The 22,891-nt window shown below is 44.3% G+C and overlaps 9 protein-coding genes across 9 annotated transcripts; 4 read left to right on the forward strand and 5 right to left on the reverse strand.

Annotated features, from left to right (window-relative positions):
- Nucleotides 1-2,082: 2,082 nt before the first annotated feature.
- N7495_003245 (uncharacterized protein) lies at nt 2,083-2,411 on the reverse strand (the record flags this gene model as incomplete). The annotated part of the gene is made up of 3 exons (XM_057205914.1): nt 2,083-2,248; nt 2,279-2,349; nt 2,403-2,411. The coding sequence occupies 3 exons, from the start codon at nt 2,409-2,411 to the stop codon at nt 2,083-2,085; spliced, it is 246 nt and encodes an 81-aa protein (XP_057066521.1).
- A 378-nt stretch (nt 2,412-2,789) lies between these two features.
- Nucleotides 2,790-3,449, reverse strand: N7495_003246 (uncharacterized protein; the record flags this gene model as incomplete). The annotated part of the gene is made up of 1 exon (XM_057205915.1): nt 2,790-3,449. One exon carries the CDS (start codon nt 3,447-3,449, stop codon nt 2,790-2,792), a length of 660 nt encoding a protein of 219 aa, XP_057066522.1.
- A 388-nt stretch (nt 3,450-3,837) lies between these two features.
- Nucleotides 3,838-5,757, reverse strand: N7495_003247 (uncharacterized protein; the record flags this gene model as incomplete). Its single annotated transcript, XM_057205916.1, has 5 exons — nt 3,838-4,500; nt 4,555-5,192; nt 5,261-5,422; nt 5,472-5,519; nt 5,688-5,757. 5 exons carry the CDS (start codon nt 5,755-5,757, stop codon nt 3,838-3,840), a joined length of 1,581 nt encoding a protein of 526 aa, XP_057066523.1.
- A 229-nt stretch (nt 5,758-5,986) lies between these two features.
- N7495_003248 (putative ABC transporter) lies at nt 5,987-6,883 on the forward strand (the record flags this gene model as incomplete). Its single annotated transcript, XM_057205917.1, has 2 exons — nt 5,987-6,119; nt 6,183-6,883. 2 exons carry the CDS (start codon nt 5,987-5,989, stop codon nt 6,881-6,883), a joined length of 834 nt encoding a protein of 277 aa, XP_057066524.1.
- Nucleotides 6,884-7,888: 1,005 nt separating this feature from the next.
- On the reverse strand, nt 7,889-9,450 carry N7495_003249 (zinc-dependent alcohol dehydrogenase; the record flags this gene model as incomplete). Its single annotated transcript, XM_057205918.1, has 5 exons — nt 7,889-8,167; nt 8,234-8,811; nt 8,861-9,088; nt 9,144-9,239; nt 9,294-9,450. The coding sequence occupies 5 exons, from the start codon at nt 9,448-9,450 to the stop codon at nt 7,889-7,891; spliced, it is 1,338 nt and encodes a 445-aa protein (XP_057066525.1).
- Nucleotides 9,451-13,202: 3,752 nt separating this feature from the next.
- N7495_003250 (uncharacterized protein) lies at nt 13,203-15,058 on the forward strand (the record flags this gene model as incomplete). The annotated part of the gene is made up of 2 exons (XM_057205919.1): nt 13,203-13,236; nt 13,311-15,058. 2 exons carry the CDS (start codon nt 13,203-13,205, stop codon nt 15,056-15,058), a joined length of 1,782 nt encoding a protein of 593 aa, XP_057066526.1.
- An 899-nt stretch (nt 15,059-15,957) lies between these two features.
- Nucleotides 15,958-17,355, forward strand: N7495_003251 (uncharacterized protein; the record flags this gene model as incomplete). The annotated part of the gene is made up of 1 exon (XM_057205920.1): nt 15,958-17,355. The coding sequence occupies one exon, from the start codon at nt 15,958-15,960 to the stop codon at nt 17,353-17,355; it is 1,398 nt and encodes a 465-aa protein (XP_057066527.1).
- A 2,540-nt stretch (nt 17,356-19,895) lies between these two features.
- On the forward strand, nt 19,896-21,375 carry N7495_003252 (uncharacterized protein; the record flags this gene model as incomplete). The annotated part of the gene is made up of 2 exons (XM_057205921.1): nt 19,896-20,464; nt 20,520-21,375. The coding sequence occupies 2 exons, from the start codon at nt 19,896-19,898 to the stop codon at nt 21,373-21,375; spliced, it is 1,425 nt and encodes a 474-aa protein (XP_057066528.1).
- A 330-nt stretch (nt 21,376-21,705) lies between these two features.
- cbpA (putative calcineurin binding protein) lies at nt 21,706-22,557 on the reverse strand (the record flags this gene model as incomplete). The annotated part of the gene is made up of 1 exon (XM_057205922.1): nt 21,706-22,557. The coding sequence occupies one exon, from the start codon at nt 22,555-22,557 to the stop codon at nt 21,706-21,708; it is 852 nt and encodes a 283-aa protein (XP_057066529.1).
- Between the last annotated feature and the right edge of the window lie 334 nt (nt 22,558-22,891).

Raw genomic sequence — 22,891 nt, forward strand, 5'->3', positions numbered from 1 at the left:
GATATGAGCTTTCAGGTGAAAGACAAAATGCGCCGCTATTGAGTTTATGAGTGCAGCTGATTTGAACTTGCCAGTACAAAAGTAGGCTATCAACTAGATATCCATAATTATGTTAGTTTGTCATCCAAGAGAAGAGAGGTTTATCAAAACCAGATGCAAAGGGATGATTTCGCAGGCATACCAAAAATACGCAGGCTTGAAAGCCATCGAGTGTCGCTGACTCAGTTATATCAGGTAATATTTGATGAAGAAGGCCAGAGTAGTAAAGATATTTTGGCGTGGAGCATACTCGGATACCCACGGGAACGAGATGTGCAAAAATGCAGAATCCAATAACGCATGCTTGAGCACTGACGATATGAAATGGGTTATCGTGAGTTGACTCGTAGGCGAGCCTTAATGTTTCATCGAATAAGATTGGATCCAGCACGGGAAAAGCTGCCCGTACTCCTGATCTCTTGTACAGGCGCATGCATTTTTCCATTAGTGCTCGGTCTGGCAAGATCGAGGGGTCAATCTTTTGCGATTCGGTATAGTTCCTTGAAGACGGGAAGAGGGGCATTGGTGGTAGGCTTTCCTGGCTAAACCGATCTTTACACAATCTTTCCGTTGAAACTAGGTCTCCGGCCTTGAAATGAGCCCATATAACGTCCACTGATGAATAATCAGGAAGTCGTATCAATGAATGGAGAGCCCAGTTGGGCTGCAAGGAACGAGGCGTTACACCGCCTCTGTCCAGGCTCATCGAAGTGCTCTCACTAAGAGGACTATCATTGGGGGAGCAATCATTGACTTACAGCACGGTTAGTGACGAGTCCAAAGACAAAGATATTAAAGACCTCACATGGTTGACAAGGCTGTACACCAGCCCTTTCATAGACGCATGGTTTTTTATAATGTTTACACCATGAGCATTGCGGTTGAGCCGCATCACATTTGATCTAGAACAAGTCAATTTTCAATATCTGATAACCAGGAAGCTTGGTTTTGGGCATTTTATACCTTCCTTCTCCAGCAGGAATCACATGCAGAAATCTTTTGGCCTCGTCTCCCTCTCATACTTGGTATAGGTTGCTCTGATTTATTGAATGACGGAATCTCGGTAACTTGAATATTCTTATCTGTATTTGTCATCATACCGTATCGGCAAAGATGACGTACTCAATCACAGAGATATTTGCCAATATTGTTCGATTCTTATGGATTTCCTATCCATCTTGTCCCTGAGGCATGGACCCTGGCTCTATACAGAGCTAGATAATTTATGGACCACGAAGTATCTTTCTTACTACATTTTCCCTGGAATCCTGATACCACCCACACCTAATATGGCCGAGACAAGCGACAGTGAAGGATATTGAAGCATTCGTTGCTGGCTAATACAACAACGTAGCCAGTTGGGGGCGAAATATAGTTTTTAAGGGTTTGTAAAGATTTTTCGTATATTTTAAGGAAACTCAGGCTTCTGTTTACGTTTTCGTCTTTACAACGGCTAGATTATTCCAGGCCAAAATGAGGGTAGTGTCGCCGTTAAATTTGAGTTGTTGTGAGCTTCTCTTATTATTTCTGGCGAAATAATTCTTCTTGGCAGCTCTTTTTCTTCCTCTTCGACGACTTTGTCGTTTGCAAGGAAAAAGAGAAACCGGACTCTTTTCCAGAGTCGTTGATATGGACGACTCATCGCGACTTTTCTAAAGCTTTGGCTGAAAGACTCCTTTTGAAATTAATGTTAAGACAGGTCAATGAAATTGCAAAAAACGAGATCCAAAGGGGATTAGAAGGGCATAATAGTTGGAATCCTAAGTCATCAGAAACTAGTACTGCAATTATCACTGAGGCTACGGCGAGGTGCGCAGCAGTTCTTCATTCCAAGATTCAATTTAATGTCATCACTACCCTATTCCAGAATAATATGATAATCTTCCAGCCACTCCATGAGCAAGTATTCAAGTCCGCCTCCGTTCAGAGTTAACAAGCGAAAGATATTAGGTAGATCTGAGCGCAGAATAACCCCGATCACCTCGAAAATTGATTAAGGATGTAGTGTTCAGAGTCGGAGACAACAAATGTCATATGATCGAGTTAGTGTAGGATCATTTTTAAGCCATATTTCTTGATGGCATCATGAGACGGATAAAACCCAGGTTCCTTGTCCAATTCCCTATTGAAACCACTAGGTATCTTGAGGAGTTCCTCAATGTGGGAGAATGCGGCACTAAAGCCATTCTTTTGTAAGCTGCCCAGGTGACTTGAGTTAGAGAGAGATAAAATTTCTTACCATAACAAAAGGAAATTTCTTGGAGTCTTAGCAGGTGACTGATGCGGTGAAGTAGTGCTCGCGGTCATAGACTTGAATAATCAGATATAGAGCTCATGATAGTGATAGACATCAGGCAACTCACCGTCTCCATGGTATTACTCAACTTAAGATGAAATATTCTGCAGATGTAGGAAAGAAATGTATTGGGATGTATGCCGTCATGATAACTCCAGGGTTTTCCAAGGCTGTAATCTTTGACCGCTATACATTACATGTTCTCGACTCAATTATTGCAATATCGGTCCCAGAATATTCAAAAGAGCTTCCGTACTTAATTGATTGAGATTCTCTTCCAAAAGGTTTTGATCTTGGGCGAACTTCTGTCGCATTGCAGTCGAGTTGATATCTTCCGATGGAGGAGTTGTGTATTGCAAGTAGTAAGCCCGCTTGCCGGAGAGACTACCATGACCTGTGCACGTCCACAACACGACCCCCTCTGGGCCAGTAACTGTTTTATCTGATTCAGAAGCTAACACCAGTTATCAACCGAATTAAAATGAAGAGACTCACCATCTTTAGCACTACTCGGGCTACGAGACCATTCCCCAAACCCATTCCACACAGCTGGCTTCCCATCAGGTAGAAAGTGTGCCACAATATGCCTGGCCCTATTTGAGATCAGAACACCAGGGAGTTCATATGGTGTGACCATAGTGGGATTCGTTGAGTTCAGTAGATCTGGTCCAATTAACCACAAGAACGTCGTTTTGAACCCATCTGCCTCTGTCAATCGAACCAAAGCCTCCATAAATACTTTGAATGGATACCAAGTACTTGGCCATACCCATACCTTCGCTTTCGGAACTGGAAGAAGAGCTTCCAGGATGTCTGCTCTACGTTTCTGCTCAAGGAAAAACTCTGGATGCTTGTCGCGAATCTTGTTCCTGAGGAAGTGATCTTCACTAGGCACAACGATGATTGCGGCCGCCGCTATCTCGGGCCTGAGACCTGATAGCAGCACATCTATGTGGCCTTTGTGTGGAGGATTGAATGAGCCTGCATATGCCAGAATCAAATTTTCACGGTCAGATTGTAAGATCCCTTCTAGAGATTGGACTTTGCTGAGTTCGGCTTCTGAGGTGAGACGAGCCTCCTTCAAGGCCAATTGTGAGTAATGTCTGAGGGACATTGTTTCACCGGTCTGGGAATGCACAATCATAGGTAGATATTTGAAGGTTCGGAGGAAGATCAATCTATTTAATGAAATCTATACTACCCTGATAGATAGTATATTTACAAGGATGTTCTAAAGAGAAAATTTCATCACCCCTCTACATGCACATATGATCACGCGACTTGTTTCCACGTCACACCGCCGTGGATCTTGCATATGCATGCAGATGTCGAATTGGATCTTAAGGGTTCGTGTCGCGGGGATCAATCGAAAAGAAAGTTTTCCTGGAGGATGCCCAGGCGAGATTTCAACAAAGGGAATCAAAGTTGACATGGCCAAGCTCTCATCAATTCCGCTTGGAAAACTTCTTGCTCCCCTTTCATCACAAAGTCCCAAAATTCCCTCAATATGTCCCTTTTCCGGTAAAGGCATTCACGAGGGAGTCTATCTCCGTCAAATGCTCACCTAAGAAAGAAAGTCTGGCTAACTGCTGGATGAAAAAGTCGTCTTCTGAAGCTTTCACCACTCGAGTCACTCGATCTTTGTCATATCGAACAACAGTGTCTGGATTGAAACTCTGTCCACCGTCGCTGACAATGAAATCAATCCAGTCACTTTGCATACGCTGTCGAAGAAGGTCGTTCGTCACTTCTGAGGGCTTGAGCAGAGTATCGGCATGATTCATCTCGCTGGGAAAGGCATTGAAAATGTATATCAGATCAACACAGTGGTGTGACATGCCGTATAAGTGTTTCTTGGGTCCATTACTGAAGGGATTACCAAAGTTCACTTTGTATCGCCGTGCTGTTGTTTCATAAAATGACTTCAATTTGAAGTCTGCGCCAGCGAAGGATTTCCATGCCTTGTATAGCGGAAGACTGAACTGAAATTCAGATATGAGTCGATATATTCCGGATTTTATATCTTCAAGGGAAGCTTCTGGACTGAGCCTGTAATGACCCAGCGTCTTTTCAACAATCTGCGGATCGACGGTGCTTGAAGAGAACCTTTCTTGAATAGTGTCAAAGCTTGTGAGGGTTTCAACTACATGCTGCCAAATTGTTGCCTATGAAACCGGCTTAGTATTATTACTAGGCAGGAGCGAAGATGATATCCGTACCTCGTTGTCGACTTCTCCAAGTAATATTTCGATTGACGAGCCACTTTGTGAGACATCCTGCACGCTTGAAGTGTCTCCTAGGTTGACTAGGATAGGATCAAGTTTCACAGAGAAGTCGAGTGTCAATTGATCATTCACCAATGGGAACAGAAGCCAGAATATTTCCCTTGTTCCTTGGATTAGTTCTGCAGCTGTGAATTTTTCCATTGCATTGAGTGCTGCATTCTTGTTGTCAGTCGAAATACCCAGCACCTTGCACAGTCCATCCCACTGGACCTGTGCATTGGCCAGTAAAATGGGCCCACAAGTGCCCATGGCCCCAGATTGGACTATGGCCTTTTGAAACAAAGGCAGAGACTGGTTGGTTTTTGCTTCCAAAGCATGAAGATGAATTGAATTGCCACCGGCCGACTGACCACCAATCGTGACTCGCTGTGGATCTCCTCCAAATGCTGAGATATTGTTGGATATCCATTGGAGTCCAACTTTCTGATCTCTCAATCCGAAATTGACGCCTTTGATCTTTTCATCCGTTTGGGTTTCAATCATAGCAGAGGTTGCTCCAAAGCCAAATATTCCCACGCGATAGTTGAGGAACACGGCAATGAATGGTTTGCCCAAATTCAAAGCCTCCAATACTAGGTTAGATGGATCTAGAAGTGGGGATTAGCAACGCCATTCTTTACATTCATGAAAAGCAGCATACCCCACATTGGATCTGTGCCGGCCCCAAATCCAAAAGCACCGCCATGAATCCAAGCGAAGACCGGGAGTGGTATGTTAGTGTCATATCCTCTTTTAACGAGAGCATCTTTTGAAGGTCTGACAATGAACAAATTCAAGCAATCCAATTCTGACTCAGTGACATCTGAGGGAAAGGGAATGGTAGCATTGAACCCTCCTTCTGAATTATTTACCTCCCAGAGCTGGGGACACTTTGGACTGGAATAGTTCAATCAGCTCGTCTATTATCTACAGCAACATGAAATTGTGCAAATACCCATTCTTATCCGCATAGAATATATCATTTGGCAAACATGTTCGTACATGAGAGTGTATCCAACGACCCGGAATAGAACCGAAAGGAATGCCCCTAAAGTCCTCCAACTCACCAGACGCATGTGAGCGCTTACCTATGACCCGCTGATCATAGCCTGGTTTGGTCCATGTTGGGACAGTCACGCATGGTGAAGATGACTCCATGATTAATGAGAGGATTAATTCGACTAAGTATCATAAGAGGGGTATTTAACAGTCAATAAAGCGGTATATTTTCTGCCAGTGAATGTGAATTCACCGCCTCATGGTCCCACCAATCGAAATTTCTTGTATTTCGATGGCGCGAAAGACCAAAGATATTTCATTTTCACCTTTCTCCTATAATTCTAATTTTTTTTGGAGTATCTGGGATATCAGATATTAGGAATCTCAAATGGCGTCCACTGAAGAGCAATCCCCGTCAATCGAGGTGCAGAACCTTTCCTATAAATTCCAAGACGGTTCAGCGGGGTTGAAAGACGTGGTTTTAAGTCTACCACCTGGCAGTCGAACTCTCTTGATCGGCGGTAATTCATCACTATTTGTATATGGTCTTTCATTTGTATAATCTGTTAATTTTTCAACTCTAGCCAATGGAGCGGGAAAGACTACACTACTGCGCTTGCTCTCAGGAAAACGTCTCGCCCCCAGCGATACTATCTCGGTGGGCGGTATGGACCCCTTTAAAGATGGACTGGAAGGTGTCACCTATCTGGGTGTAGAATGGGTACTAAATCCCATAGTCCGCACCGATATTGATGTTCCCACATTGCTTGCCTCTGTTGGTGGAAATGCTTACCCGGATCGACGGGATGAGCTGATTGATATCCTCGATATTGATCTTCGTTGGCGTATGCATGCTGTTTCAGATGGTGAACGACGCCGAGTCCAACTCGCTATGGGTTTGCTGCGGCCCTGGACAGTATTGCTCCTTGATGAGATCACCGTGGACCTGGATCTGCTTTCCAGAAGTAACTTCCTCGCTTTCCTCAAGCGAGAGACGGAGAATCGTGCCTGTACTATTGTCTATGCCACACATATCTTGGATAATCTTGCCCAGTGGCCAACTCATCTTGTGCACATGCATCTTGGTAAGGTTAAGACGTGGGGACCTGTGGAGAAGTTTAACGATCAAGTGTCGGAATGGACATCTGAAAACAGTCGCCTTGGTGAGCTAGTTCTCAAATGGCTCAAAGAGGACCTCCAGGCCCGTGGCCCACGCGGTGCTGAGGACAAGACCTATGCGTCTCTTCAAGGTATTGGTGGATACGGATATGAAAAGAAAGTTTAGCAGATCAGTCGGAGTATTATCATCTGTCAGTATTCTGAGCTTAGCTCTTTTCTTATCCCGTGTGACCGTGTAAGTTGGATGCAAGGTTCCAATATTTCCATTGCAGTATGAAAAAGCAAAGTGTACAGCATGTACGGTCTTTTTCGAAACATCGGCAAAGCCATTCCAGTTACTCTTTGAGGATATTCCGCTTCTTTCAAGGTTTCATGTTTTCATCTTCCTGGTAATCATATGGACTACAACCATGTCCACCACCCGATCAGTAAATCTGTCACGGCTTGTCTCAGTTCCGTGGTGGCCAGCCCTAGAGCTTTTTCCTCGCCAAGTTGTAAATAGCCAGGAAATACCTAGGTAGCATTTTTCCTTTCCCAATTCTTGGCTTTCCCCTTCTGTTTTAGTGTTCAGTGCTTGCCGCTTTTTGCTCACTGAATAGAGCTGAGCACGACATGAGCGCCAAGAGCAGGTCAGTAACCGTTATGTAATCGTGCGACCGATATAATAGGCGGTGGGATAGCCCTGGCAGAAAAAGGAATGAGTCTGAAATATACGTCTGTCAGCTGTAGCTTGAGGCATAGTAGCGAGGAATCCACGAACAATATCGGTTCTCCTCCAGTTCGGTTTCTTAACTTATAATGGATTCAAAAGCCATTGACGTTACAGGCTTCTTAGTTCTCATCCTCAGATTTAACGCCTTGACATGTTGAAGCAAGTACCAGGACTATTATTGCTCCATATCTGTGGAGGACAAAAAGATATCTCGCTATATTCGAGGATACTTCCGATTAGTCCAAAGATTTTATTGTAGCAACTACAAGAAAGCTAACTTTGAAGCGAAGTATGATCTTTAGATTTTGCTTTTACGACTTAACATAGTCAACCAAGGCTATCCTCGTCGGTTAGCCCTCAAGTTTGAAGGAAGAGAAGCGAGCAAAATGGAATTAGCTGAACAAATTCAGTGGACTTCGAAAATACAGCTTGTTGAAATAATAAGCTCCGTGTCAATCCTCACAGTATGATTAATTCAGGGGCACCCTGTGCTGCAGGCTCAGAAAATTTGGTCTGTATAAAAACTTTCTGCAGCCCTTCCTTTCGCTGGTCGAACATTTCATAAACCTTGGCCATATCCTCTAAACGATACCTATGAGTAACCATATCGAGTGGATTTATCTCATTTATCAGGATTAGGTGCATGAGATGATCCCAATATTTATGCACCGGAGCTTGACCATTACCCATAAGATGAACACCTGTCTGCATCAAAGCTCCAATGTTGAAATGGTTAGTCTGTGTAGAGTATAGCCCGTCAGCGAATCATCATAAAACGAGATCCAGAGGACTGGTCTGACTTACATATCCAGCGTAAACACCTGTCACACCTACTCGCCCAAAAGGCCGAACAGCGGTGATCATCTCGTTCAGCAATTCAGACGTGTCTGTTTCCAGACCAAGTAGTTGTTCAAAGTAATGTGCCCAACCTTTGGCATATTCACCAGCAGCACACTCTAGGGCAACATCCGGACCTCCAGGGACCAGATTTTTCAATATTGACGTCACCGACTCACCTTTAGGCAGATGAGTGAAGTCGATCGTTTCGAGCTTTGGCAGTTTTCTTTTCAAGAAATCTAACCGCCACGCACCAGCTCCTCCATCTATGACAATAACGCGTTTAGCCCCATGGTAAAAGCTGAACTGTGCACACATCTGTCCGATAGGACCACCGCCCCATATGGCAACCACATCACCATTCTGTACTCCACTATCTACCACACAATGCCAAGATGTCGCTATAACATCCGAGAGGTAGAGGGCTTTCTCATCTGGAATATCCTTCGGAATGGCAAGCAGATTGACATCCCCATAAGGAACTCTGACATATTCTGCCTGGCCACCGGCAAAGCCACCGGTAAAGTGGGAATATCCAAACATGCCTATCTCAGTTAAACATTTTTCGCCCGTGATTTGATATTGATCACTTACCGGCAGTTCTATTACCATACATGGCATTAGCAATTGTGTTTTGGTTGGTTTCACTGCACTGGGAGAAGAACTCTCTTTGGCAATTCATACATTTTCCACAGGCAATTGGAAATGAAACGACTACTCTTTCACCGGGACGAAATTTCTTGGTTGCTGGACCGACACTTTCGATCACTCCGCAACATTCATGGCCAAGTACATCCCCTTTTTCCATTTGTGGGATAACACCTAAGGATGAATCCGATTATTATATGCCTCGACAAAATCTGAAGCTTTATCGTACCATGGTATAAATGGAGGTCGCTGCCGCAGATGGTGCTTCCAGTGATCCTCACAATCACATCACCAGAGTCAATTACTTTTGGCTTAGCAATTTCCACTGGGGAAATGGTTAATTTAAAATAACAGGCCATGAATTGAATTTACATCTTACCAACTTTGATTTGATTTTTGCCTTGCCAAGTAGTTGCGAGGATTCTCGTTCCTTCTATTCCATGCCCATCGTAATTGCTGATATCCGTGGTGATTGTCGCATTGTCTCCATGGCCAATTGTTTTCTCTATCAAATTAGCTGCTTGTGCGAGTGCCATTCCGATTTTTGGTAGGGTTTGATGCTGGCTCGTCCGTGTTAACGTTTCTGGATGACTATTTAAGACCACCTGGGCAGATGAATATAAATATGATGTTATAATAGTAATGATTGATTCCAGTTTTTAGCTCAACTAGATTCAATACGTCATTTTTTGCCACTTTGACCAACAGAATATCCCTTTTGATATACTTGGAAGCATTCAACTAACGGTTGGGCCACGGGAAAATGCTGACAGGTCATGAACTCGGAAGTCATAGGCATCGTCATCATCAACATCATTTCCAAAGACGAGATGCTCTATTGGAAAGGCAGACTTCAGGTGTGTTAGCTCTTTCAATTTTTACATCGAATTTGGCCCTAGGAATAAATAATTAAACAGCCTTTGGAAGTTTAAGAGAAAGATTTAAATCTCAGATATTTGATGAATAAAGAGAGTTCCTCTAATCGGAAACTGTTTGTAGTAAAGGTAAACGTTTTTTTTTAAATGTAAACTTACGATTTTTCAAATACCAGGAAAACCAGAAATAGATTTCCATCTTTTCTGCCGTTAATATTTTACCTATGTGGTATCAAGAAAGCGGTCTAGAAGTGGAGTGGATATCCTATCGCTATATTGGGAATAGCGCACTTCGGATTCTTTTCCGGGAAGCAAGTCATAAGAGTGTACTGGTATAACTGTTTTAGGAAAGCCCCACCATGGAAAGGAAATCTGCTACATACAGCCACCTAGGTAGTACACCTGTGAGTATCCGGGCCAGTTATGGACTAGATAGCGGAACGTTATCCTTAATATGCTCTCTACCGATCAGTCAGTCAACCAATTTGGTCTAGCAGAACTAACGACTGGGCCACATTTGGATTTGTACATCAAGAACGGGGTGAGAATAACAGTAATTATAATTCCGGCTCTTGTAATGTACCTGGGCAGCTCCATTCATAAATTTCTAATTTTGAGCTCTACCCAGGTATTCCCCTGTGATGCTCATAGAAATTACCTCGCCCTGGGCAGCTGGTCTCCAAATATTTACAGAATTCACTTTGCCGTAGCTTCTGTCCTCTTGATTTCGTCTCTCCTTTCGTAAAATCCGTGGACTCAGTCTTACAGCGGTAGGCAAGTGATTGCATAGGTGACAGTCACTCTTGAACATCTTCAATCTTCATGACCATTCCTACCACCCATCTCTTAAAATCCTCTCTTTCTAACCTTTGACCAAAAATTGAAATGGTAGTGATATTCTTTGACCCAAGCTGAGGCTTATGTTGGATAGATAACCAGGCTGCTACTGAGCCATTAGTAGTGCCTAGAATAGTATTAGATGCCTTGACGAGGGTTTTACTGTTAGCACACAGATGCTGCCGTTCTAAGAAGGTAGCATCAAACCACGTATCCAGCGAAATCAGATTATTGACTCTATTTTATACCGGTGTCTTCGAGGTACGCCATAAATAGAGGGCTTTCACCTTGGCCTGCTGCTATAGACCCTCCAGGAATGTTGTGACATTGTTGTATTTTCCCTCAGTTTTCTATTATACGGTTAAAATTGAACGCACTATAGCGAAGAAAATCTCCTTTCAGGAGTGATTTTACCTCATAAGTGACGCGACCTACATTCACAGTATTTAGACATGTCCAATTGACAAATATCGACTTTCCAGGAGAAATACCGAGAGGTTTTTTGACGGTAACAAGAGACTCCGGACTCGCGGAGGCCTTACCGATGTTCACCAACCCGACCCCATTTCTTCAACCTAGTATAATCTAGCCATTTGCATTTTGATATACTTGGGACGATTGGTCTGTGGAAAAAAATCGAGCCCCGTTCTTCACTACGTTCAATAGCACACTTTAATCAGTGGCCCTTTCGCAGCGTATTAGCCTAGGTAGAATCTTGACCGAAACCACAACCTTGAAGTAGTTCATTTTCCTCAAATGTTTTATACGGAGAGAGTTTTTACAAAAACTACATGATCGAAGTAATACAGATAAATAGTAATGTCTTTATAGATCAATAAGCGGCTAAGCAATCAAGCCAATTCATGCAAGTGGTTAATTGGATCATATCTAGGTTTATACAGGTGTATAGGATAAGTAGTCTGAATGAATGAATGAACCTTCGAACGTTTTTGCACTCGATGGAATCAACTTATTAAATTGATATATTACAACTTTGGTCTTATTTAAATTTGGTTGAATAGTCGGTGAAGAAAGAAAAGATATGCTCATGATGGGGCCAGACACTCGGCCCCAAGCCTTGCCTCAAATTTCACGATAAAAAACTTAATTAGACTAAGGGCAAAAGAATCTAGGGCTTTTTGAATGATTTGGCCCGCGTATCGCTTTCACATACCTAGGCTGCGACTTGTACCCAGTGAGTGTAGCGATAAATACAAGTATGAAGGTGCACTTTTTGAATGAGTAGAAGAGCTTCCAGGCTTCCAAATAGTATTTTGAAATCCTTGAAAATCTCTCTAGGGTCCCAGGTCCACAAAATGGGGAAATCAAAAGCGAAGGATTTGAAACCCGTCTTTGAAGCCTTGTCGAGTTCTTTTTTTCTTCCAGAAAGGGACAATATTGGACTCGAAGTTTCCGTACCGCGGTTGGAGATATGATGAGGCCTTCGAAAATGAGAATAGTAGCGATTATAGCATCAGTAATATGTTAAGCTGACAGATCTCATTCTTCCAATATTGCTCTCGACGCTTCTCAACCTAGCAACTAAAGCAGAATGAGTTACTGCCAACGATCACTAGTGCCATCACATTTTGACTCAACGTGCATGCATTCTACGTACAAAAAGCGTGTTTACAGCCTAAATTCAAAGCGGTTTAGTCCGCTATTTCTCCCACGTGATTCGATATCATGTGACTAAATATGGGCGTGTATTTATCTTCGCTAAAACATTCTATTACGACAAGGGTCCAGGCACCTGGGGCCGTACAAACCATGCATACATACATTATGGCAAGACAGTGGATAATTCGCCGCTTTTAATAACAATGATACCTTCCTACCACACTGTTTAATATGTACTCCGCCGTCTGTTTCCTGTAACTATCCCCTTAAGGTAGGTAACTTCAAGTGGGACCCTGCGCGCTACAAACTTCTCCCGCCACATTCTTGTTTGGCTAGATTAAGTGACAAAAGTACATAGAAGAAGAGCTCGGCATTTCAGCAATCCAGAAAGCCAAAGCCATCATGAATCTGACTTACTTATACAGCCTGACATGGATACCGTATGTCAAGATAAAACAGACCCTAGATACTTTGTACTCCGTACTACCCAGGTAATAGCACTTGCATCAGGCTAGCTGTATGCCAAGCACCGATGTACAAGGGGTGGCCCTTGGAAGTTTTATGCCAATCTAAATTCCAAACGGCATTGTAACGAATAGGATGATATCCGAGACCACCTTTTCCTTTTCTTTCTTTTGCTGAAAATTTTATGCACCACGGAGTAAAGCTAGCCCTAACTGGTATTGTCCGTCCGCTCAGCCGTTCATTTCCCTGGTTAATTTACTCTGTCCCGCTTCTGTAATTCGCTCTTTATTCCAACTTCCGCCCCTTTCATACGCTAGGTGATGTGCATTCTTCCTGTACAAAGTACGGAGTATTTCACTCGGAAAATCACTTCTATCGTCCTTTAGAGCTTTCCGGTAGCTTTTCTTTGTTTGCTATCTTTCTTGAGACGCGACGGATCTGGAATCGCTTTCTCTCTTTCTTCAAAAGGCCAAAGTTTACCCTGACTCAAGATGGAGAGTGTGGATCTAGTCGTGGTTGGCGCAGGTAGGTTTTACATCGCTTCTATCACAGTCACGTACATTATTTTGTCTCTGATGAAAGTGAATCACTTTATTCAGGTTGGAGCGGGCTCGCCGCGATTAAAACCTACCTAGAGGTCAACCCAGATAGCAACGTTCTTCTGTTGGATGCTGCTAGCTCCGTGGGTGGAGTATGGGCTAAGGACCGCCTGTATAAGGGCCTGAAGTCAAATAACATGCTAGGAACTTACGAGTTCAGCGACTTTCCCATGGACGAGGCTAAATTTGGTGTTCATACCGGTCAGCATATTCCTGGTGCGACTCTTCAGCGATACCTAGAGGCATATACCGAGCGATTCAACTTGATTGACCGCATCAGATTGAATCATCGCGTCGAAAGTGCCAAACATAATCTGGATGGAACATGGCAGCTGACTGTATCGCATGCGAATACTTTACTGGTCATCGACACGAAAAAATTGATTGTGGCAACGGGTGTCACCTCCCAGGCATACTTGCCGAATTTTAAGGGACAGGAATCCTTTGGTGCACCGCTGTTCCATTGCCGCAGCCTGCATCAGTTCGAGGGTGAGGTACTGCGGGCTGGAGAGCGGGTGACTATATTTGGCGGCACAAAGTCGGCATGGGATGCAGCATACGCCTGTGCGACTTCGGGGATGAAGGTGGATTGGGTCATTCGAGAATCTGGACATGGTCCAATTTGGATGGCACCACCGTATGTGACACCGCTGAAGAAGTGGTTAGAGAAGCTAGTAACCACACGGTTTTTGACCTGGTTCAGCCCCTGCATCTGGGGAGATGCCGATGGGTTTACGCGTATGCGGAACTTCCTGCACGGATCATGGCTTGGCCGCAAAATTGTCGATGCTTTCTGGTCGGTCTTGGCTGACGACATGGTACAGCTGAATGGATATGATAAGAATCCTGAGATGCAGAAGTTAAAGCCATGGGTGAGCCCGTTCTGGATTGGCTCATCACTTAGCATTCTTAATTACCCTACCGACTTTTTCGATCTTGTCAAGGATGGTACCATAAAAGTACATATCGCCGATTTAGATCGATTATCAGACCATACAGTTCACCTATCGACGGGGGAGGAGTTGCAGAGTTCTGCTTTGATCTGCGCCACTGGCTGGCGTTCCACGCCTAATCTGAAATTTCTTCCGGAGGGTATCGACTCTGAGCTGGGGTTTCCATGGAGCACAGACCCTCTTAGCAATGCCATGATAAATGAAGCAGACGAGGCGATTTTGCGCCGATTTCCTCGCCTGCAAGACCAACCAAACCCTAATCCAAAGTTTCAGCCACTTAATGCGGAATCAGAAGCCGCAGTGCCGCATCCATTCCGACTTGCACGATTTATGGTGCCACTTTCAGTCTTCAACGATCGATCTCTTGCCTTTATGGGTATCACAATGACTATAAACACTGCATTAGTCGCGCAGACGCAAGCACTATGGATTTCTGCCTATTTTGGAGACCAATTGACATTAAAAACTAATGAGCGCTGCCCACTTGCAGTGCGTGCCGCTTCAGATGTCAAATTGGAAGATGACGACTCAGCTCTTGACCTAGCGTGGGAGACAACTCTACACTCGCAGTTTGGCAAATATCGCTATCCAGCAGGTTTTGGTCACAGAAATCCAGATTTCGTCTTCGATGCCATTCCGTACCTTGATCTGATGATGCGTGATTTGGGTCTACCAATTGAACGGAAGAAAGGTCTGCTGGCACAGTGTTTCCATCCGTATGGCCCTGGGGATTATCGAGGGCTAGTTACGGAGTGGAAGGCAAAGCGGCCATTCCAACAGCGATGTGTTGATTAATTATTATCGGTCTGGTTATTATGATTGAGAGATAAATTAATGGTATTTTTCTAATTTGGGAGCTCAAACTTGGAATCACATAGGTACCTAGGTAGCATGTTCTGGAGATAGTTACGTATGACTTGAGGGCTACATGGACTACGATTCCGATGCCGAGCTTACAGTGGTCTGCCTGGACTACACTACAGGCAAGTGGGGAAATTCTTATCATTACTACCTAGATCGCTTAGTTGAGGGACTGGGTGAAGGATACTAACGAGGCATCCTTCACTCGGTCTAATCCCCCCTGTACTCAGTAGGACCACAACAGCCAAGATGGTGTCTGCACGCTTGGCTCGGGGTTGGGGGATGTTTGTTTACGTGTAGTTGGTGGCGTCTTTATGGGTAGTGATCAAGAAGTAGCCTATCTAGGTTATCATATTTCCTTCTGCTCTGATCTCAAAATCTCCATCTTGCACTTTTCTACAGGCCTTCCGTTGGAACCAATGGAATCTGGTTTACTGCAGTGAATGGACTTGGGAAGAGAATGGAACAAGCGAATGGACTTGGGAAGTGAATAGAACTAGTGGAATCGGGGCATATCCGATTCCATCGTGGGAACTTAGAATGAACCTACATATCATATCTTTGATTCGTCGACTTCAGTTACAATTAGTCTTTGAGGAAGACATTAAAATTTGGAGTTACCTAAAATTGGGCGCTTCTAACGAGCCTTTTCGGCCAATTTCCGTATCCCTTGATTCATGGCTTTTGTACGGAGGTAATAAAACTTTCCGCAGTAAAATATGGGTTCTGTTTTCTACGGGGCCGCCTTTCCGTCACTACTACTTCGATTTCTTATTTCTTTTTGTCAGTTTCCATCGACGAGCTCAACCTGGCCGGGAATTATTCTACTCGCTATGGCTTCTCACGAGTCTGGTATTTTCTCTCGTCTACCGGGGTCCATTTTAGAGGCCATTCTAATTCAGTTAGACCTCTCATCTCTCCATAATCTTTACCGCTCGTCGTCAACGATATTTCCCCTATTACATGACAGAGGAATAGCTCGCAGAAATATTGAGATAATCCTACAGCTGAGGGTTCCTAATGAAGCCCAGATCGCCATTCGCAAGTTCGATTTCCTACGATGGGCATTCCTGCAATGGGATACACGCTCTTTTCCGGACGTCAATTGTTTTATTCAAGAATTCATTGAGCAAGACAAAGATATTAGATATAAATCTATACCCTATGAGATGCCTTTATCAGTCTTATTTGATGTTCTTTCTACTGCGGCAACTATTTTCTATCTAGCCCATGATAGCCTTCATAAGATGATCGATCGATGCTCTAGTCTTGAGCTATCTCGGATGAAAGATTTTCGCAAAAGATATATTCCTAAACGTCGCGACTGGAAGGTAAAAAAGGAAACAAAATGGGCTAAATACTTTCCTAATCCAAAGACGACCGGAGAACAATACTATCAAGCAGAAATGGGCCCGATATCTCTTCTTGAGGAACAAAGGGCTATTCGTGCCCTTTGGAGACTATTTTTGATATGGGAACTCCACAACGGTGTTATAGATAGTCGTCAACCTCAACCTCGCTGGGCGCCTACTGAAATAGATAGGCTTCAAACCCTATCATTTGATATCACCTGGGCCCATGCTAAGGCTCGCCTTGGTCATTCACTTTGGTCTAATGGGATTCTTGAGGAGATACGGACTATGGCTGACTGTTTATCTCCGTCCTTATCTACTCCTATTCAGAGATATCGCGCCGTCAAATCATTAGCTTATTCAGCAGGATGGCATAGCCAATGCGAATGCCTTCCCACTATATGGCCACTACAAGAGAACAAAGACGATCAACTCGATTTGCGTTTCATGTTTCCACCATGGGCTTGGGGCTTCGTCACAATCACATTATCTCACTTGTTTACATCTCCATGCAAATATGTGAAATTCGCTTCATATCGTCGTTATGGCTTTGCTATCTGGGATTCAAGGCGTTTCTGGGATCTCGGTCTCCTATACAAGCACGAAGAAGAGAGATCTGAATCTCCTAGAGGTGGTATAAAGGACCGCGAGGATCCGAATTTTCAAGGCCCGAGATCCGATGACGATCAATATTTTAGATGGGAAAGTATGCTGAGCGCAGACGATTTAGAAGGCATAGAGCGCATGAGAAAGAAGTTCTGGGGTCGTGAGATACATATGGATACGGATGAAGATTATGAGATACATGTGGTGCATATGGATACACGTAATACTGAAGAATATCTAGCCCTTGTAAATGCTACTCATAGCGTGGAGTAACGATAGACTAATCTTTTCAAATTTGCGTTAATCTGGGAATCATGACAGATTGGTAGAGTTTATATAGGTTCTTTGCGCAGTCATGGAACAATAGCCAGCAGCTAGATTCAGATGAAACAGCTACTCTGCTTACAAAATTTCAATCGAATTTCAATCTTCCTACTGAATATCTTCCGCCTCGTTTTGAAGCAAACTTTTTATTCCTTCCATATTTATTTGGAACATCACCCACCTAATAAACACAATATTCATCTGTCTGGAAGTTATTTGTACTTTATAATATTGGGAAGAGTCTACACCTAATGTGAATATCAAATAAGGTGAAATGGAGGGAAATATACGCACAGGCAACCCGTTTGAGCTCGTGTCTTGCTGTGCTATACAGACCATCCACTTTGAGAAATGATGGTATATATTCACAATGTTTTCGTATATTCATACTAATCTTTCTGAAGTTCCTTCCTTCTATCCACACTCACATATTTCTCCCTTACGCCAGAGATTCCTCCCCTGAGACTCCAGGGCTTTCACCTTTTCCCTTCTAGGATTTGACTTCTTTTCGTTTTCTTATTCCTGTTGGCTTCAACAATGCCATATATCTCCCAAACAAACCAGGCAGCGGGCCTACCAAGCATTTTTTGGACCGATACCATCAAGCCTTTATTCCTACGCTATTAATGGGCAAATAATTTCTTCTTCAACATTGATATACAAGTTTTTGTCTTACTACTGCAATGATGCACGTCACTCTCACCTTGAATTTACATCAGATTATCATCATTTCTAAACCTGATTATACTTGAACGCTTCATCTTAGATTCCTGTCATTTCTCAGCCAAAAACCGAGAACCCTGGCCAGCTGATCAGATAGAGAAGCTAGTTCGCCTTCTCTAGCGGCAGCAAGTCCACGGCCTTTTCTTGACGGTATTTCAACTGCAACACCCAAAGAACTCTGATCTGCTCATAAATTTGACTTTGCTCTCAAGTGTATTCCTATATTCAACGCCCTTTTTCAGATATAATACTAACATCATAATAGTTCCATGTACGTTGCTGTTGGCTTCGACAATGCGATATATAACAACAAGTTTACCAAACTACTAATCGAACTATTCAAACCAAGAGACTTTCATGAAATTGACACAACACCTTGGAAGTCTTTGCTCATTACTCCAGGATGCTAGTATACAATGCTGCCGGAAATCGGAGAAATCATCATAGCAACGCTGAAGACTTCTGATTTCTTTACCATTTGTCTTGAATTCTCAGTGGGTTCTGCACTCATCTATGTGTACGTCACTTTAATTCTGAACTCCACTTTACTTAAGCGCACGTTTTAACTTAGTTTTAGCTTAGTCTCTCCTCAGCTTCAACTTTGGAGCCCACATTGCGTTAAGACTCTGGAACTGAAGGCCAGCATCGCTGGCCTACTTATTTTCATTCCTAATGACAGTGTTACCTCAATTTCTATGGCATTGGCTGGGTCAGTTGAGCAACCCTGGAGAACCTTCATTTATTTGTCATTTCTGCCAAGGATAATCCCTACATTCAACACCCCTTGTCAGATGTATTACAACATCATGATAGTTCAATAGCAACCAGTTGCTGTTGGCTTCAGCAATACCAGCCATATGATTGAGAACGTGCTTGCAGAGCATTGGTTCTTGCACACCTGCACAGCCCAAACGGTGCCAACTATTGCGAACAACGCAGATGTAAGGTCCAGAAAGTACCGAAGACGTCGGTACCCATAACAGAACAGACCTAAGAAACACAGTGCATACATCGAGAACTCTCCTCCCCATTCCATCAGTGGACAGCGGCCTCACGTAGAAAAAAGATCGTCATCTATCCTTGGGTATTCATGGGGAGATTGGCATGCGCTGTCTTGACCATTGTCAGAAATTTGCCAAGTATAAAAGTAAACAATTCCCTCGACAACATTTTGACCCTTGCTGCACGCCTAATGGTGCTTCGCCTTTCCAAACTTACGACTAGACGATCATTTCGCGAACATAGAATGAATAATCAGTGACCGGGCCGGTATCTTATCAGGTGGTACGTGCTCAGATCAAACCGGGCCGTGGGAATCCACTATCAAACTGCGATAAGAGGCTTATCTTCAATTTTGAATGGACGATTATCCGCGCTTTCACGCTTATTTACTTAGATTACCTTTTGATAAGTTCTAATTTACTTGAGATTGGCTGATTCAATGTCAGGCCCCTGGTGGAGATCTATGTATATTCTCGGCAACCTGACCACTTAAGTAGTTATGCAACGTAGATCGATCCCTCCCGGTTGTCTCTTCGAACCGGAAACTCAAGACCGCTTGCCACCGGCATAGTGTTCGTCCAGCTGACCTTAATTCGATATAAATAAATTCTTATCCCTTTTATCTTCTCTTTTATTTGTTCTCTCATTCTCTGCACTAAAATAATCTCTTTGATCGACTTATACATCTCGATCATATCTGGCATAGCAACTTGCCTCGACTTACTTATTATACACTGACTACTTCAACCACACCAAATATTTAAATGAAATCCGTTCGCTCTGTACGCGTGCCCGCCGCCACTAGACTGGTGAGTGGCACCAGCAGTGCCAGATCCTCGGTCGCAGCAGGAGCCCCAGGTACTCTGTGGCAACAACAGCAACAATCATCCTCTCCACGCCCAACAACACCCCGCAAGTCCCCTCTTGCAAAGCTACCTTTATCCTCAGTACTTCGATCACTGATGATCCTCTCTGTTTCATCCTCACCTATTCTCCTCAAACCATGCATTTACACTCTTTCGCTCTTGGCGAACCCGCGTTCTGCTCTATGGGACGTCTCCAAGAACCCGCTTCTGAATATCCTTATTAAAAACACTATTTACAAGCAGTTCAACGCGGGCGAGAACAAGACTGAGGTCCAGCAGTCTATTCAGGGAATTAAGGATCTGGGATGCAAGGGTGTGTTGCTGGGTTATGCGCGTGAGGTTTTAGCTGGTGAGGATGATGGAAAGCCTTACGATGCTAAGGCTTGTGCGGCTGAGATCCAGACATGGTTGGATGGTACTCTGCGCACTGTTGATATGGCGCAAGAAGGAGACTTTGTTGCCCTCAAGTGAGTATTTCTCCATTTCAAGCTCTCGACGTATGTATACTAATTATAAAATCAGATTCACTGGAATGGGTACCGATGCTCACCACCTGCTCAAGAGCCAGTCACCACCATCTGAATTCATCGACACTGGCATCTTGAAGATCTGCGACCTCGCTATTTCTCGCGGTGTGCGTCTGCTCGTCGACGCCGAGGAACAGGCCGTGCAGCACGGCATCGAGGAGTGGATCATGAAGTACCAGAAATACTGCAACTCAAAGGGTAAGGGCGCCACCTTCTACGGCACATACCAAGCATACCTTCGCTCGACCCCGGCAACACTAGCCAAACACCTCGAGATGTCCCGTCGCGACGGCTATACTCTCGGCGTTAAGCTGGTCCGTGGCGCATACATGAAGACCGAGCCGCGCCAGCTGATCTGGGCCGAGAAGGAGGATACAGACAAGTGCTACGATGAGGTTGTCGAGGCTCTCTTGACCCGCAAGTACAACACTATGCTGCAGCCTGTCACCAAGGGGGAGACCGAACTCCCTCCCGTTAATGTTATCATCGCTACTCACAATCGCGAGTCTGTGCAGAAGGCTCATGTCATCCGTGTGCAGCAGGCTGCGCGGGGTGAGGACTTCGGTGTTGACCTTAGCTATGCTCAGCTGCAGGGTATGGCTGATGAAGTCAGCCTTGAGTTGCTTGAGGGTTTCGATGATGCTGAGGCTAGCGTTGGCGTTGCTGCTTCGCCCCAGTCAGCTGCTAATGTTTACAAGCTCCTTACTTGGGGCTCTGTTAAGGAGTGCATGGGCTTCTTGCTCCGTCGTGCTGTTGAGAACACTGAGGCTGTGGGCCGGACTAAGGACTCGCAGATTGCTATGTTTGGTGAGCTGAAGCGTCGCTGCCGCAGCGCCTTTGGTGGTAACTAAGGTTGGGAGTTGAAGATAAAGTGAAGAGATGATCGCATTGAGCATGGGAACGGGCGCTTTCGCTATTTAAAATTAAGATACCGTCATTAGCGAGTCGATTAGAGGAAAATTATATCCTTATTCACAATTCAGTTCATTATTAGAAGCTTAATTTTTAATCAAGGTACGTAGAAACCAAGGACTATTTAAAAATCTGACGAACTCCTAAGGAAACTATAGTAAAGATGTCCATCCGCCCTTAAACCAACGCCGCCATATGAAAAGCATATAATCTTTTCGATGATCGATGCACAAAAACTCATCGCTAGAAATGAATGCACTCTTGACAATCTAATCCATCAGCTCAACAGGAGGCCGAGAAGTCTTTGGCGGTGTCTTGCTGACCGACATTTCAATCGGGCTCATCTCAGCATCCATATCGACGTCCTCGTCATTCAGCGTCATATCCTCCACCATAACAGCGGGCAAATTGGGGCTGTGACCGTGATCTTCAGGGTTATAGATAATAGTGCTGCTGCGACTACGCGAGTGCGACGCAGAAAGCGGCCAGCTAGGCGTCCGCTTACCGTCTGTAATAGAGACAGGTGTAGCAGGGTCTACAGCATAGGACTCAGAACGGTCCGTCTTCAGCTGGGCAAGTGCTTGGGCGAGGTCACTAGCGTGAACATCCTTGTTGGGTGGGTCCTCATTGCGCAGTACCCAACCGTGCGGTGGGCTAGGAGGTGGGGAGATGAAGAACAACTTTCCGACCTGCGGCGCCTCGAGATGCTGTTTAGGACGATTGGCTTCGTCTTCGCTGAGGATAGGAGTTGGTTCGCCGAAGTAGATCCTGGGACGGACGTCCCGGTTCAGGAGGCGCTGGCCTTCTAGCATTTTGCGGATAGTGATTGCGTCTTTGTCGGAGTTGAAAGAGCAGATTATACGGCGCAGAGATGGGAGGGGGGAGAAGGAGTTCAAGGGAACTACTGCTGTGATCTTTTGGCGGATTTCATCTAGTGATGAGGGCTGGAAGAGGACCAGGTCACGGAGATCTGTTATCAAGAGTGTGTTTGAGGGTGGTGAGGGTTGGATGAGAGGTGGGAGCTTTGAGAGGTCGAGTGAAAGGGACGGGCGCGATCGTGATGAGTGACCGGCTTTAGAGGGAGATGATGGGTATGATTGAGGAGACATTGATTCGGCCATGATAGTTCAAGTTTGTAGCGGAATTTTATTTGTTAAGGGTCGAAAAGAAAGATAGGACCGGATAAGGAAGTTGATGATTTAAATGAATTTCCAATGCTGAAAGAGAATGGAGGTTGGTCTTATTTAATGAATTCGGGTTTGTTTTCAGTCAAAGCGTCGAGGCGCAGTAGGCCGCGTTCGACCCTATTCTGCATAGCCTACTCCCCCGCCACTTCGCCACTTATCCACGAGTAATACTCCGTACACAGTAGTAGTACAATAGCAGAATAGTAGAATAGGCCGTCGAATTTTGACATTATTTCTTAATTTAATTTAATTTAATTCAATTTAATTT

Source organism: Penicillium taxi (genome assembly GCF_028828555.1).
Source record: "Penicillium taxi strain IBT 34144 chromosome Unknown utg000002l_segment0_segment0, whole genome shotgun sequence".
Taxonomy (NCBI): domain Eukaryota; kingdom Fungi; phylum Ascomycota; class Eurotiomycetes; order Eurotiales; family Aspergillaceae; genus Penicillium; species Penicillium taxi.